General features: G+C 47.4%; 1 protein-coding gene across 2 annotated transcripts in view; it reads left to right on the forward strand.

Annotated features, from left to right (window-relative positions):
• LOC122419734 (neuronal acetylcholine receptor subunit alpha-7) overlaps positions 1-14,733 on the forward strand; it is a 141,055-nt gene that overhangs the window by 61,663 nt on the left and 64,659 nt on the right. For both annotated transcript variants that reach the window (XM_043434535.1, XM_043434536.1), the window contains exon 4: positions 3,707-3,816. In XM_043434535.1, the coding sequence (XP_043290470.1) occupies positions 3,707-3,816 (110 nt within the window). The remainder of the gene's footprint in view (positions 1-3,706; positions 3,817-14,733) is intronic.

Here is a 14,733-nt window from a genome sequence, read left to right on the forward strand (position 1 = left end):
AAAACCTATGTCCACTGAGAGAAGAAAGTTTTGGGACGGAAGGAAGGAGGAGGCCCACTCTCTTCCTCTGAGATCAGAACAGTTGATGGAAGAACGTTCAGAGCATGTGTGTGTGAGGTGTTTCCTGACACCGATGGTTTGGCTGTATTCTGAGTTAGCATTTGATCCTTCAGGTAAGGGCTCATCCCCAGAGACTGCCCCCGTTTGAGACACCAACTGCAGACGGGGGCCGAGTGACCCACACTTCTGTCCAGCTGAGTTCAAATTCAGACAGTCCCGTTCCCTGCCTCACATTCAGGACTTTCCTTGAATAGCTCCTGGAACTCAAGAGAAACCTTTATCTTTGTTTAAAATTTATTATTGTATATAATCTAATATATAATATAGTATAATATAAAGGATGGGCTTCCCTGTTGGCTCCGGGAGGGTTGGCACTTCTAGGTTCATGCCTGTTGCCAGGTGCCTGCATGTGGGAGCCGTGCCAGCCGCTGTCTCTACACAGATTTTGCTCAGCACCTCTGCCCTCAGATCTGTGATCAGAGTGGGCAGGAGTACTTTGGAGGATAGAACCCTACCCCCTGCTTGTTTATGGGCCCTTTTCCACATCCATTCTTAGGAAGTATTCATGAAAGCCCAGGACAGTGCTGCACTGAGGTTCCCGCTCCAACTCCTGACACCGAGCTGGCCTTTGCTCGCTCCATCTTTGGCCGAAGCTCAGTTGTTCCAGCTCTCATGTCCTCTGGGATGTTGTGAGAGGGAGGATCCCTTTTCTTCTCAGAGTCATCATTTATCACACACCTCCCAAGGCCTTGTGACTCACTTGCTTTGACAGTTTATCTCATTGCATCCTTATAGTGCCTGATGAGGTGCTACATACAAGCAAAATGCAGCTCAGAGAGGGTGGTTTACCTGCTGGAGCTGACACAGCTCTTCTCCGCTGGAGCCTTGGGTACAAACCAAGGTCTGTTTGATCCTAAAGCTCCCAGTGGCCCTCTGTTTTTGCTGAGAGGATGATAGAAACTGAACTTGACTTTAGACTAAGGGAGACCCCTAGAAGAGCAGCCCACCTTGTTGGGGCGCAGAATTTGCCTGTGCAGGGAAGAACCAACCACAGTAGAGCCTGGGAGTCACCCAGCTTGAAGTCAAATAATGAAGTTCTGAGTCCTGACTCACTTCTCCAGGCCCCAGTTTCTCTTGTAAATAGGAATAGTCATGCTGGCATCCCGGTGTTCTGGTGAGCGTGTACACATAGCAGACACTGAGCAAGCAGGCTGGCTGAGATACAGGTCCCGGGGCACATGCGGCCAAGTAGGAGCATGGGTGGGGGCGATGGGAGGGGTGAGGAATTGCCAGGGAGGCTCCCTGCAGCTCAGACCTGGTACCCTTAAGAGATGTTTCCATTTGACCGACAAAGCTCTCCCTCTTCCCTGCCTCTCCTCTTGCTGTGGCTACCCTATCAGCAGGCAGAGTAGATGAGCATCTATCTGCCACACCTACCTTCCTGGGCAGTTCTGGGGCCCTGAGCAGGGTAGTGGGGAAGATGAATGCCAGACTCTGTGCTAATCAGCTGCCAACCCAGAGGAGCATCCAGGTATGAGAACATGGTTAGGAAAGCACAGGTGTTGGGCATGGAAGGGCTTGTGCCCAGAACATGGGAGAGAAAAGAAGGGAACACTGGGCAGCGGGGGCAGAGCTGGAGCCGCTGGAGCAAACACAGTGTGGCTGGTTACCCAGGCCTTCCTGCAAAACCAGTTGAACAAGATTGGCTCTTTCTGGGTGCTGTGCTATGCTGTCCTCCCCCAGCCATACACTTCTAATTTAGAAACATCGGCGAGGTGGGTCACCATCCTAAATGCCCCCAATGATGCTGCAACAGGTTGTCATTGTTGTTTAGTTGCTAAGTCGTGTCTTAATCTTCTGCAACCCCATGGATTGTAGCCTGCCAGGCTCCTATGTCTATGAGATCTCCCCAGGCAAGGGTTGCCATTTCCTTCTCTAGGCGATCTTCCCAATCCAGGGGTCAAACCCACATCTCCTGCATTGCAGGTGGATCTTTACCACTGAGTTACCAGGGATACTTCAACAATTTAAGTATCAATATATCCTTCTCATGGTTTATGACTCTGAAATGCTGATCAGTTAGTTCAGTTCAGTCGCTCAGTCATGTCTGACTCTTTGCAACCCCATGGACTGCAGCACACCAGACTTTCCTGTCCATCACCAACTCCCAGAGCTTGCTCAAACTCATGTCCATTGAGTTGGTGATGTCATTCAACCACCTCATGTCCCCTTCTTCTCCTGCCTTCAGTCTTCCCCAGCATCAAGGTCTTTTTCAATGAGTCATTTCTTTGCATCAGGTGGCTGAAGTATTGAAAGTAAAGAAATCCTGATACTTACCTGCATATTCCCTCTTCTCTGACTAACTAGGATGGTCGTCTGCCCTTCCCAGAGGATGGTGGGATCTCGGGGGCATGCCCTTTGACTGCTATTGCCAGTTTCAGTAGCTCTAGACCCACAACCCCTTGGAGGCAATTCTCAAATCTCAGCAGCTCTGAATATGACAGGGTTTTTTGCTTGTTTGTTTTTGTTTTTATGACTTTACATCAAACTGATCAGGTCTAAAATCAAACAAATTGATATGTAATCGAGGCATTTATTTTCAGTATAAATATACATGTTTTGCTGCAGAAATAATGATTAATTATGAGGAATTGCCCCTGGGCCAGCTTGGTGTTGCATCACATACCTTTTTAAATCTGAGAAAGTTTGCATTCAGAGCAGGTGGCTCCAGGGGGACTGAATACAGGATGGAGGCCTTTATGGCATCTGCTCTGATTATGCACACCTGTAGGAGCTGGTAAGTCCAAACCTGGCAGCCTTGCAGTCCTGGCTGGGTGCTGCTGGTTGCCCTGCAGTGCAGATGGGATCCTCCCTGAGCAGTCTTTACAAAGCCAGTGGACCTCAGGTAGCTCTGGGGTGCGTGGTCCGGGGGCAGAGAACTCCAGCAACGGACCTTCCTCTTACAAAGATCCCTCAAGAACCAATTTCAGGTTTAGCCCCCGAGAGACACACTCATGTTCATGTGCTTATAAATATTTCCTGAGCCTTACTCTGTACCCTCGTGTCCTGATTCAGTGTTTTAGTACCAATGCCCATGTGTGCATTTTTGAGTTGTGGTGTCAGAAACAGTATTTCTACCTGAAAATAGTAATTCAAATCCAAATATAGGCCCTTAGACATTTCTGAGAGGTACCCCTGAAGCTGCATGAAGTTGTTTTATGGGAATAAATCTTCTACATTTTTCCAATTTAGTTCTTATTCTAACTGAAATAATGAATTTATTTGTCCAAAGTGTCCCGAAACTTTGAAAGCGAAACAGTTTTCATTTGGCTAGGGAAAAAAACCATCTGCTACAGGAGAGAAGGGCTTGGGGGTGTGCAGTGGACTGGAATTAACTTTAATGCTACCCTCTGACTATGGTCATGGTGACAGCAGGATCTTAAATGTGATTTTTATGCTATTCATGGTCATTTAGTAAGGGATTATTTAATTCCCAGTTTGCATATATTTTACAGATAGCAACTCAATTATGTAAATAAGTGTCTGGAACTCTTTTTGGCTTTGAACTTATCTAATAATCTCTCATAAGATATATTAGCAGGCAAGAAAGCAAAGTGCTGCTAATGCTGCCGTCTGTGTTTGTCAGACTTGGACAGATCACTATTTACAGTGGAATGCGTCTGAGTATCCAGGCGTGAAGACGGTTCGTTTCCCAGACGGCCAGATCTGGAAGCCAGACATTCTCCTCTACAACAGGTAAGCTCAGTGGACAAAAGGGAAAGAAATGAGTTTATTCTTGGATGTGTTTTAACAGTCAAGCATATTTGAGTATTTTTATAGAAATGCTGGGTACGTTATCTATAATTTGGGATTGTGGATCCCCATGAGGCTTTGTGGGAAGCATCTGTCCTGTGTCTGGCATTCTCTGTCCCAGCACGCAGGCCTGCAGCATCCAGCACGCTGCCCTCAATGGCTGTGTCTGCAGGGCTGTGCATTACAGATTTGTAGGTACTTGTGTTCATATTGGCACTGAGTCATTTTTGCATGTAGTCATAACTTTGCCTCTGAATGACAGCAGTTACAGTCACAGCAAGAGAAATTGCTGGTCAACAGGATTCATGGCTGGAGTCCACTGTCTGGACTCAGGTCCTCATTTAATGCACTGCCCATTGTGCAGTTGAGAGCACTGCGGGGTGGCTGAGCACAGAAGGCCCTCATCTCCAGCCACACTCGGAAGCCTGTACCTGATGGGAGAAAGACAGTCGTCATCTTCTAATAGTCTGTCTCCAGAGGTCAGGAAAAGAAGGATTTGTCAGTTAGCCAAGGCCATCTGATTTGTGGAGTGGAAGCCCAGAAGGCGGGTATCCAGGCAGATTAAATTTCCTGAAGTAATTTCTAAAATTATTTGCTAAACTACATAGTCAAATAAGGGAAACCAGAGCCTCTCTTTCCAATAAGATACAGGATGTGATAACTGTCTTAATACTCACGAAAGCTATTTCCTAGTGACAGCTGCTGTCTCTGGTCCCACTTGGAAAAAAGGAATCCCAGCACCTTTGTGACTCAGGAAAACCGTGGGCACAGTGATCCCTCAGGACAAGCTGATGGGTTTGTCCTATGAGGACTGCTTCCAGAAGGCTGAGTGATTTTATGTCTTGTATCCACTTTTAATTCTCTGTCTTTCTTACTGGTATGATGTTTCATTTGAATCCTTGAGCCTGTCTCTAGAAGATTACCTTTGCTGCTTTGCCACCACTTTCCAGTAACTTAACTTCGTTCCGGCAGCCGAGTTTTGAAAGGCGTCTCAGGTCAGAGTAAGCAGTCCCCTATTGAGTAGAAGCACATGAGTTACCATGCCTCTTCCTTAGCTCCTCTGTTTCCTAGGGGCTATATTAGTTGCCCAGAGCTGCCAGAACAAAATAACCAGTAACTGGGTGACTTAAACAACAGAAATTTATTTGCTCTTGGAGGAGGTCCTAGATCCAGGTGTCTGCAGGTCTGCAGGGTTGATTTCTTCTGAGGCCTCTCTCCATGGCTTGTAGATGGCCATCTTCTCCCTGTGTCCTTACATGGTCTCCCCACGTGTGTGTGTCTGTGTCCTCATCTTTGCTTGTGAAAACATTAGTCACGTTGGATTAGGGTTCACTCTGATGACTTCATTTTAACTTAGTTTTACCTCATTAAAGATTCCGCCTCCAACTGCAGTTTCACTTGGAGATAGTTGGGCATGTGAATTAGCTAGGGGTTCAGCCTGTGACTTTCAAGGGGAGACAGTTCAGTCTATAACAGCAATATTGCCATTGACTGCTTAAGGACAAGGGTTTGGATGGACTAAGTGGGTGTAAATCTTAGCCGTAATATTTACTATGTCTGTAAGTCTCAGATGCCTCCTTTGCCCAATAGGGTAAGTGCCAACCTCACAGTCTGAAAGAATGAACTGCAGATGTACATAGCATGCTTGGTGTATTCAACAAAGAGTAAACAATCTGTAAAGGTAGTTGTGTGCTCAAAGGCATGGGGATGAGAATCTCAGCTTTAAGTAAAATGGTTTGACATTTTAAAAAGAAATGCCAATAATGTTTTTCACTGTTCCCAATGCAGTTTTTTCATCTGAAATCAAAAATAAATAAGGTAGAATTTTTAACAATGAGGCTTGAAGTGGTGGTTCTTATGACTTACCTGTAAGATCTTAAACCCCATTAAATGTTTGGCGTTTCTGACATTCTAACTAATGAAGAGTTTCCAAGTATGCTATACATACTTGAATTTCAAGGAACAAAGATGCAGCCATCTCTGTCTGACAGATGCCACCAGGGACCAGGCCCCCAGGAATAATCTATCCCCTCTTCCTCTTGTGTTTCCCCAGGAGCTCCGTATAACCATCTCCCCTCTTCTTCTCCTTTCCATATACCTGCTGACTACCTCCACCAGCCTGTAGCACAGTGTCTATAGAGACTGCCTCCTCTCCTGCATTAATTTTCATCTGAGAAGTGAGATGTGGGACTTTTTACCTAAAATAACTGTTGACTGCATGGCTGGCATGTCCACATTAGCACGGTGTTGGGTAGGAAGGTTATGAAAGTTACCGAAGCCAGCTGCAGACACAGCATCAGTTATCTTTCACTGCTTAAGTGACTCTGAATTTAGTGGCTTAAAAAAAAAAAAACACCACTATGCCTTTTATTTCTCACCATGGGAGCTGGCTGGGCCTGTGTGGCTGCTTGTCTGTTCTATGAGATGTTGGCAGCAGGCAGTGGCTGGAGCTCAGATGAGCTTGCGTGTGGGGGTACACCCCCAGAGCTGGTGGTGGTGGTGAAGGTGCTGTGGGTGGGGGCTCAGCCGGGGCAGTACCTCCACCACCTGAGCGCCTCTTCCCTGCCTGAGCCTTTTTCACGTGGCCTGGTGACTCCGGGAGAGGCATGAAGTGGGGGCTGCCTGGCCCTTAGGGACCCAGGGTAGGAATTCAGACCAGCCCTTCGCCTGGACCTGTTGGGCAAAGTAGGGAGGGGCCCAGAGAAGGGAGGAGAAGTCAGTGCCCTTCTCCAGGGCACCAGGGAGGGAGGCAGGGAGGTTGCCCTGGGGAGACCAGCTGTCCAGACTGAGCAGGGACAGTGATGACACAGAAAGGTCAGAGAGAAGACGGGGGGGAGTAGAAGGACCAAAGCAGGCATGCGTACATAATGAAGGGGCGCTCAGTTCAGGGCGCCTGTGGGGCCAGGAGGACAGGGAGACACTGGGCTCCCCCTGCTGCCACTCCTCTTGCCCCAGGTATGTGTGGACACCACCACCCTAAACTCCGCCACCTCCCCTTCCACCTGCTGGTGGTCAGCTCAGGGATGTTCCCCAACTCCCGTCATTTATCCTTGACCCCTCAGTGTGGGCTCTACCTTCTCTTGACTCCAGACACCTCTCTCTGTCACATGCTCTCCTAGAAAGAGGTTCCTGTGCCCCACAGCCTGCAGGCGCTGCCCCCCCCCCCTTCATGGGCTCCTGGAAAGCACCTCACAACTAAGCGTGTACGGACAAGATGGAAGGAGGGTGGGGTACAGGCATGAGGCAGAGGAGTGAAGGGGGTGACCTGTGTGATGCTGATGCTGCTAAACCCAACAAGGGAAGAAAGAGAAGGAGGAAAGTCACATTGGCAGCCCGGAAGATAGGAGCCTTGGTATCTGAGTCCAGAAATGGACACAGGAAGGAGTAAAAACAGGCCTGAGTTTAGTGAGATCCTGACTCTCTGATATTCTGTTATGGGAGATTTTGAGAGATGTTGAGTTTAGTACTTTCCTCCAGCCAAAGATTCTCACTCAAGCTGATGTATTTCCTCAGTGAGGCGATGTCTCGTTACATGTGTATGGCGAAGGTGGGGGCACTTCCTGAAGGAGGGGACGCCCTTCTGTGTGAGCCATGGTTTGGAGGGGGGCATTGATTCACGGCAGGGGAAACATCACCCAGATGTATGTAACATTTCTCCTCCTATTCCAGCTCAATTTTGTAGTCCAGGTGTGAGCCCCACATGGTTTTTGAGATAGAATCCATTTTCTGTGCTTTGAAGAGGCTGGGTCACTGCCTAATAGGGTCTGTGCATCATTTCTGGGATGGGCTGCTTTATTCTCCCGATGGATGGTGAACAAGTTTATTGCCCACCGGTTGGCTGGGTGGCTCTGAGGGGAGGACCAGGGCTAATAACAGCATCCCTGCTAGATGATGAACCCAGTGGTTTCTTGTTTGCATCATTCTGCTTTAGTTTAAGCCTGTAGTTCCAGAATTTGTCTGAACACAACCTTACTCAAAGTGAGTGGCGATCCTGGATGACTTGTTACCATTTTCCTCCCTCCTTTTTGGCTTTTAATCTTCTGTGTGATTACATTTATTGATGTTCTAGAATAAGGGATACAAATCAATAAAGTGGTTACCTCTGGGAGAGACAGAGGAAAGGGGCATAAGGGAATTTTCTGAGATAACGGGAGTGTCTATATCTTGACTTTATGGTGGTTATAGTTACATGAATATAATCTGCATCAAAATTCAATGCAAGCCACACACCAAAAATCTGTGCTTGCTGCTTGTAAATTATATATCAATTTGAAAAGTGTAATAGGTTAAATGGCAGATGGTTCACAGTGAACTGAAAGACACAATAAGCTGTTGATACAGAGCATAGCAAAGAGATGCACAAAGATGAAAAATAAGAGAAATGCTGTGACTTGCAGAATAGACTGAGATGTTCTTAAAGTGTTTAATTGGAGTCTAAGAAATAATAGAGAAAACGAGGGAAAAGCAATGTTTAAAGAAATAATGGCTGGGAATTTTCCAGAAATTATAAAAAATACCAGTCATCAGGTAAAGGAATCCCAACCAATCCTAATTGGGACAAATGGTATTTACTGTAGTTCCTGTCTTTGCAGGACATATCACTCCAAAATTTAAAACAAGAAGAATCATTGTAACCTCTCCCGGTTGCTGTGGCTCAAGGATTTAGGGAGGGGTCCAGTAGGTGGTCTGGCTCCAGGTCTCATAAAGTTTCAGCCCAATATTGGCTTGGGGCTGCAGTCAACAGGGAGCCTGACTGGGGTGTCCAACCAGGTGATTCACGCAAATGGCTGGCAAGTTGATGTTGGCCCTTAGGAGTCTTAATTCTTAGATACATGCACCTCTCTATGAGTTGAATGTCCTCATGGTGTGGTAAATGGCTTCCCCCAGAATGAGTCATGACCTAGGAAAAGCTACAGTGCCTTTTGGGTGGAATGAAAAGCCTGACTGGTATCAGTGTCGCTTTGCAGAGAGAAGTCTGAACCCCAGCAACATCTTGGCCACCCCTGCATTGTGCAACCCTGGGTGGCTGCCTCAGTCTCTCTGGGCTTCTCAGTTCTTGAGCTGTTTCATCAGAAAATCCTGTGACAGTAATGGAATCTTCGTTGATGAATGTAATTTGCTGATGTTTTTGTTGACTCTGTATTTTTAGGACTGCGTGGGGTGTCAACCATCTTCTTTTTATAGGCTCTACAAAACTACATTCACACGTCTGCAGGCTCCTGTCTGTCTGGCTCTGAGGCTGCAGGCCTCTGGCACCAGCCCTCTTTCTGTCACATATTCCCCTGACCCTGTGGCTAATGGCAGAGCCTGGAGGGAGGGGAGGGCGGTACACAAAGGACAAAACCTGGGTGCAGTGTGATCTGACCCCCAAGGGTTTGTAATTGTGGTGATCAATGAGTCACTAATGACATAGAATTTATTCTCTTCCCTAAGTGTCTTAGGGTCCCTTGGACATCAGCCCAAGATGAGGATTTGAGTGCACATAATTTGAGAGACTAAGTGGGACAGGGAAGGGAGGGAAAACAATACAGGATGCTTTAAAAAGCTACTGCTGTGGGCAGTGGGATGTCCATTCCCACAGGGGATGTCCAGGATGCTTATCTGCCAACTTCCTTCTGTGATAGATTGACAGCTGCTTCCAGGAATGTCATTCTGCTTGCCTGTCCCATGCATGAACAGGAGCCTTGGGCAGGGATGCCAGTTCTTGGCTGGGTAGCTGTCAGGGCCTCGGACACGGACAGGATGGCTGTCGGCATGGTCAGCTCAGTGCAGGTGAGCTGGCCACTGAAGTTCCAGTCATTTTCACCTTGGCCTGTTTGGAGATCCCATCCTGGCTCCTGTGGGGAGGGCAGCAGTGATTGAGTGATGGGGAAGCATCCTGGGACTCAGGCAAAGTGGAGGAGGCAGGTAGGTAGCAAAGGTAATAGAAATGAGGAGGGACCTGCATCCTTGTGAGTGGCAATTTCTCCCCTGGGTCAAATCATGGTCTCATAACGGTCCATGTATGGAATGGAATCTTAGGGAGTGAATATCTTAGACTCAGTGCTGTCGCTGCCATTGGCTCCAGAAGAGGGTCCTGGAGTTGGTGCTCCCAGGCCCATCACGCAGCCGTGGCTGGCCTGGGGCGGGGGGTCAGGGTGGAGGCATCACTAAAAGGACATCATATCTCTTGATGGGGACAGGAATCTCCAGGTGAACAAAGGTAACTTTCCAGCTTTGGATCTTAGAGAAGGAGGCTTTAGGGAGTGCTGTGATAACATCTCCATTATCAAATCTGACCTAATCTGGAGGGAAACTGTTTGTAAATAACGTGAAGTGGCAAGAGGGCAGAGTTTTTAGAAAGTGAGTGGAACCTGCCAACCTGTGTCCATCCAGGCCTCCCCCTTCTCACCCCTGCTGCTGTTGATGTTTGTTTTTCATTTGTCTCTTTGCTCACCCAATATTTAATGAAGGCTTACATGCTGTTGTCACACACTGTTCTAGGATCCCAGGATACAGCAGCCATCAAGATAGAGAAAACTCCCTGCCCTCTAGAGAAAGGGAGAGAGAGAGGGGAGAACATGCACCCAGTTTGGAGGGCTGTAAGAATTGGGGAGGGAGCCTCACACATACTGGAGCCAGATGTGGGCTGTGAGACTAGAGAGGGAGGTCATGAAAAAAATCAGAGCATCAGGGAGGCGAATGCTCTTGGCAGAAAGAACAGGCTCCTAGGCTTGTCAGGAAAGGTGGTAAAAAGCTTTGAAATGCAAAACATCATTACCATCATAAAATAAATAAAACGGTGAAGGAGAGAAAGATAAGCAGGCATCTGTGGCATCTCCATGTGAGGTCACCTGCACCTCCCAGGTTATCAGATGCTCTAGTGGTCAGTAGGCCATGGTCCTTGAACCACCTTTCAACTTTGCAAGTTCTCAGACTGGTAGTGATGGAAATGATTCCAGTCCATTGAGAAGCAAATGGATTCTGTCTGATGGACTGACTTCTCTGTGAATAGATGGGATCAGCGTTCCTGGTCGCCTCTGTCTATGGGTCTGCCCTTTGGATGCTCCTCAGAATTGGATTTTCATGCCTTCCTGTTTCCCTCATTAATTAATGACTTAAAAAACGTCTTTGACACAAATATGTTCATTTTCTATTTGTGTGTCGTGATTTTATCTTTATAAGATGTATCTTTTTTAGATTACCCTGAGGCAGGAGCTTGTCATCTAGATCTGTCCTTGGAAGAGAAGGGTCCAGATTCATGGGCACGAGTCAGGTGAGAGGATCAGAGATACAACAGGTGCTGCCCTAGTCTACCAGGTCTTTGCTTGTACTTTGAATGAGACAGGAGAGCCTCTGTAGAATTGCATTTCCTTTTTTGCTCTCAGTAGCGGTCAAAATTCGAATTCATATTCTTTCTCTGACTTGCTAGCAACTGATTTCCATCCCATGATTATCTTGTTTGGAAGTTATTATCGCTTCTTTTCTGCTTGTACACTCCTCCCAGCTTACAGCAGTGGTTGTGTTTTATCTGTGTTGGTTCCTCCAGTATCTTGGTAAAGTCAGAGGATGGAGGGCACGTGGATGTGCACACTCATTCAGCAGCCAGGAGCCCAGAGACCTGGCTGCCTCATCCTGATTTGGAGCCCAGCCTCTCCTCACAGCATGGACTGCACTTGCAGATCTTTAGTGACCTTGACTTTGCTCCACTCTATGCAAAGGGCTGAATGGCTCCAAAGCCTGTGTTAGCATTCACATCTCAGGGCAAGACTGTGTGTGTGCTTAATTGCTCAGTTGTATCCAACTCTTTGTGACCCCATGGACTGTAGCCCACCAGGCTCCTATGTCCATGGGGATTCAGGCAAGATTACTGGAGTGGATTGCCATGCCCTCCTCCAGGGGATCTTCCCAACCCAGGGATTGAACCCAGGTCTCCCACATCACAGGCAGATTTTTTTTTTTTTTTTTTACCATCTGAGCCACCAGGGAAACCAAAGTGCAGGAAACCAGTGCACAGAGAAGTTCAGCCACTTGCCTGAGTTCACCCAGCAGGACATGCCTGACTCCAGAGTACTTGCCTCTAGTTGTGCTTTTAGAGCTCTTGTGTTTTATTTTTCCACAAGTTAGACAAATTGAAATCACTCCTCTCTCCCTCGCTCAGAATAGACTCCATTTTCAGAACTTCTCTGGCCATTCTTTCTCAGCCTTGTCTTTCTTTCTGAAAGTGGTGAGCCTGGCTTCTCCCAGTTTCAGAGCCACTGAGGGATTCTCAGACCATCACTTCTTGATGATCTTTCCTCATCGTAGACAACTGAATTTTCCTTGAACAAGTTCCTTGCTGGTCAGCTTGGAATGACAGAATGCAAGCTGCTGGGTCAGAGCTGGAGCAGAATTTCAGAGAGCCAGGCACTGCACCCAGCAGAGTTTTCTAGGGATGGCTTTGCATCCAGGGTGGCCCTTTAACACTGTCTTCCATACCCGTGGTGCCAGACTGCCTCAGGACGCCCCCCACTCCCTGCACCCTGAGGGCGGTAAGAGCCATCCAGCCCAAGAGACTGGCTTTGGCAGATGAGTTTATTGATCATCCTGACATCAGACATGGAGCCAACTTGGCTGTAAGGGTCTGTGTAGTAAATACGTGAGACAGGAATTCAATGGGGAGTTTGGTCATCCTCCGGAGCCTCCTGCGGGAGTGGAGGGGCCAAGGTCAGCCCTCAGCCTGCCCTCTCCCCAGCCTGCTATGGGGGTCCCTACAGGATTTCCAGTGCCTACCCAGGCTACAGCTACAGTCCGTGGGGTAACAAGAGTCGGACGTCACTGAGCGGTTTGGATTAACACACACACAGACCCGCACACACACCCAGTCTCTGCTCACTGGCCACCCGCGCAGAGGAAGGAGAGCAGAGAAAGTTGTGATTGACGAGGACAAGACATGGTAGGAGGGGGTGCTGGGTCTCTTCCGAAGTCCCCAGGACCTCAGCTGAGCAGGGGCCAGGTCAAGCTGAGTGTGTCCATGGCATGCCTTGAAATCTGGAGGAACCAGGCTGTGGGGCAGGGCCTCCAGGAGGGTGTGTGGCTGATGCTGTCAGTTCTGCTCAGGAGAATCGTCTGAGGACACACCTTCACTGTCCTTGAGGCGTTTGTAGTCAGTCACACGTGGCTGTATCCTGGTGGGCTCGCCTGATCTGAATCCTGACTGCAGTGACGTCTTGTGGAGTTATTCTCCCTCACTCGCAATTAAAGAAACTGTTTCTGAAACACAGGACCAAGGTGTCGGGGTATGTGAAACACAGGACAGACTCCCAAACCTTTGACTTTTGCAACACTTGATGACCTCATCATGGGTCTAAGACAAGGGCTCATCTTATAGAAAAGATAATGTGAGTCAGGGGTCTGGCATCTTAGAAAGCTCTGGAGGAGAGAGATTGTCATCTAGTGGGAGGGGGAGAGAGGTTGTTTCTGGGGAGGGGCCAGATAGGACCCTTCTGCCAGGGGCAGTCCTGCCACAGCTGTTAACTGTATCCCTTTCACTTTTAAGAGTGGCCCAGCCTAGGTAATAAAGTATGTGGTCCTCCCAGGACAAGTGGCTACAAGGAAACAACAGTTAGATGAAGGCTTGGAAGCCAACAGGACAGGACACCTCATGCAGAAACTTTAGATAAGGCCATGGCTTGGGACTCAGAGCAGACAGTGAGTGGCAATCTTGGGAGGGAACAAATGTTGCAGGACCCCCAATGCATTGCTTTTAATTCAAGGAAGGAGGTAATGAACAGGATATTAGGCCAGGATGAAGTACAGTAAGGCATTCAGATCCATCCAGCCGGACTTCTCCTCCAGGACTCTGCCCTTGACATCCTGTGCCATCTCTGCCTCTGGGATGTGGTGGGCCTCAGAGAACTTAGTGTTTCTCAGCATCACGTCACATGGCAAATATAGTTTAACGCTCAGGTTTCTCGCCTCTGGCCGGTGAGCTTTGACAAAGGTACCACATTCTATTCATATATTTTTTATTTTTTATTTTTTTTAACCAAAAGTGAATGGCAAAAAGCACATGGAAGGCAACAAATTACAGTGAGTGGATGCAGCACTGGGGTCCATGACCCTGGTGTAGTAGGAGATTGCTAGAGGCCTTAATGCTTGGCACTCCTAGCTCTAGATGGAGAGATTCAGTCCCAGCACCAGTAATTCTGGCTTGTTTGGAGCAGCAGTGTGGATGATGGGTCATAACCCATAGAGTTTATCATTCTCTTTTCTCCTTCACATTCTATACCAATCTGTCATGAAGGAGTATCCAATTTACACTGCTCCCGTTATCTTTTAGCATGATTTATAGTCTTTTATTGAAGATAACAGTGACGTGGAACAATGGACTGGTTCAAAGTTGGGAAAGGAGTACATCAAGGCTGTATATTGTCACCCTGCTTATTTAAGTTATATGCAGAGTACATCATGCACAGTGCCAACTGGTTGAATCACAAACTGGAATCAAGATTTCTAGTAAAAATATCAATAACCTCAGATATGGAGATGATTCTGCCCTAATGGCAGAAAGTGAAGAGGAGCTAAAGAGAATCTTGATAAAGGTGAAAAAGGTGAATAAAAAAGCTGGCTTAAAACTCAGCATTCAAAAAACTAAGATCATGGCATCTGGCCCTATCACTTCATGGCAAATAAATAAGGAAAAAGTAGAAACAGTAACAAATTCTTTTCTTGGGCTCCAAAATCACTGTGAATGGTGACCGCAGCTATGATATTTAAAGACATTTGCTCTTTGGAAGGAAAGCTATGACAAACCTAGACAGCATTTTAAAAAGCAGCAATACTACCTTGCTGACAGAAGTCTACATAGTCAAAGCTACAGTTTTTCCAGTAGTCATGTAT

This window comes from Cervus canadensis, chromosome 17 (genome assembly GCF_019320065.1).
Source record: "Cervus canadensis isolate Bull #8, Minnesota chromosome 17, ASM1932006v1, whole genome shotgun sequence".
Taxonomy (NCBI): domain Eukaryota; kingdom Metazoa; phylum Chordata; class Mammalia; order Artiodactyla; family Cervidae; genus Cervus; species Cervus canadensis.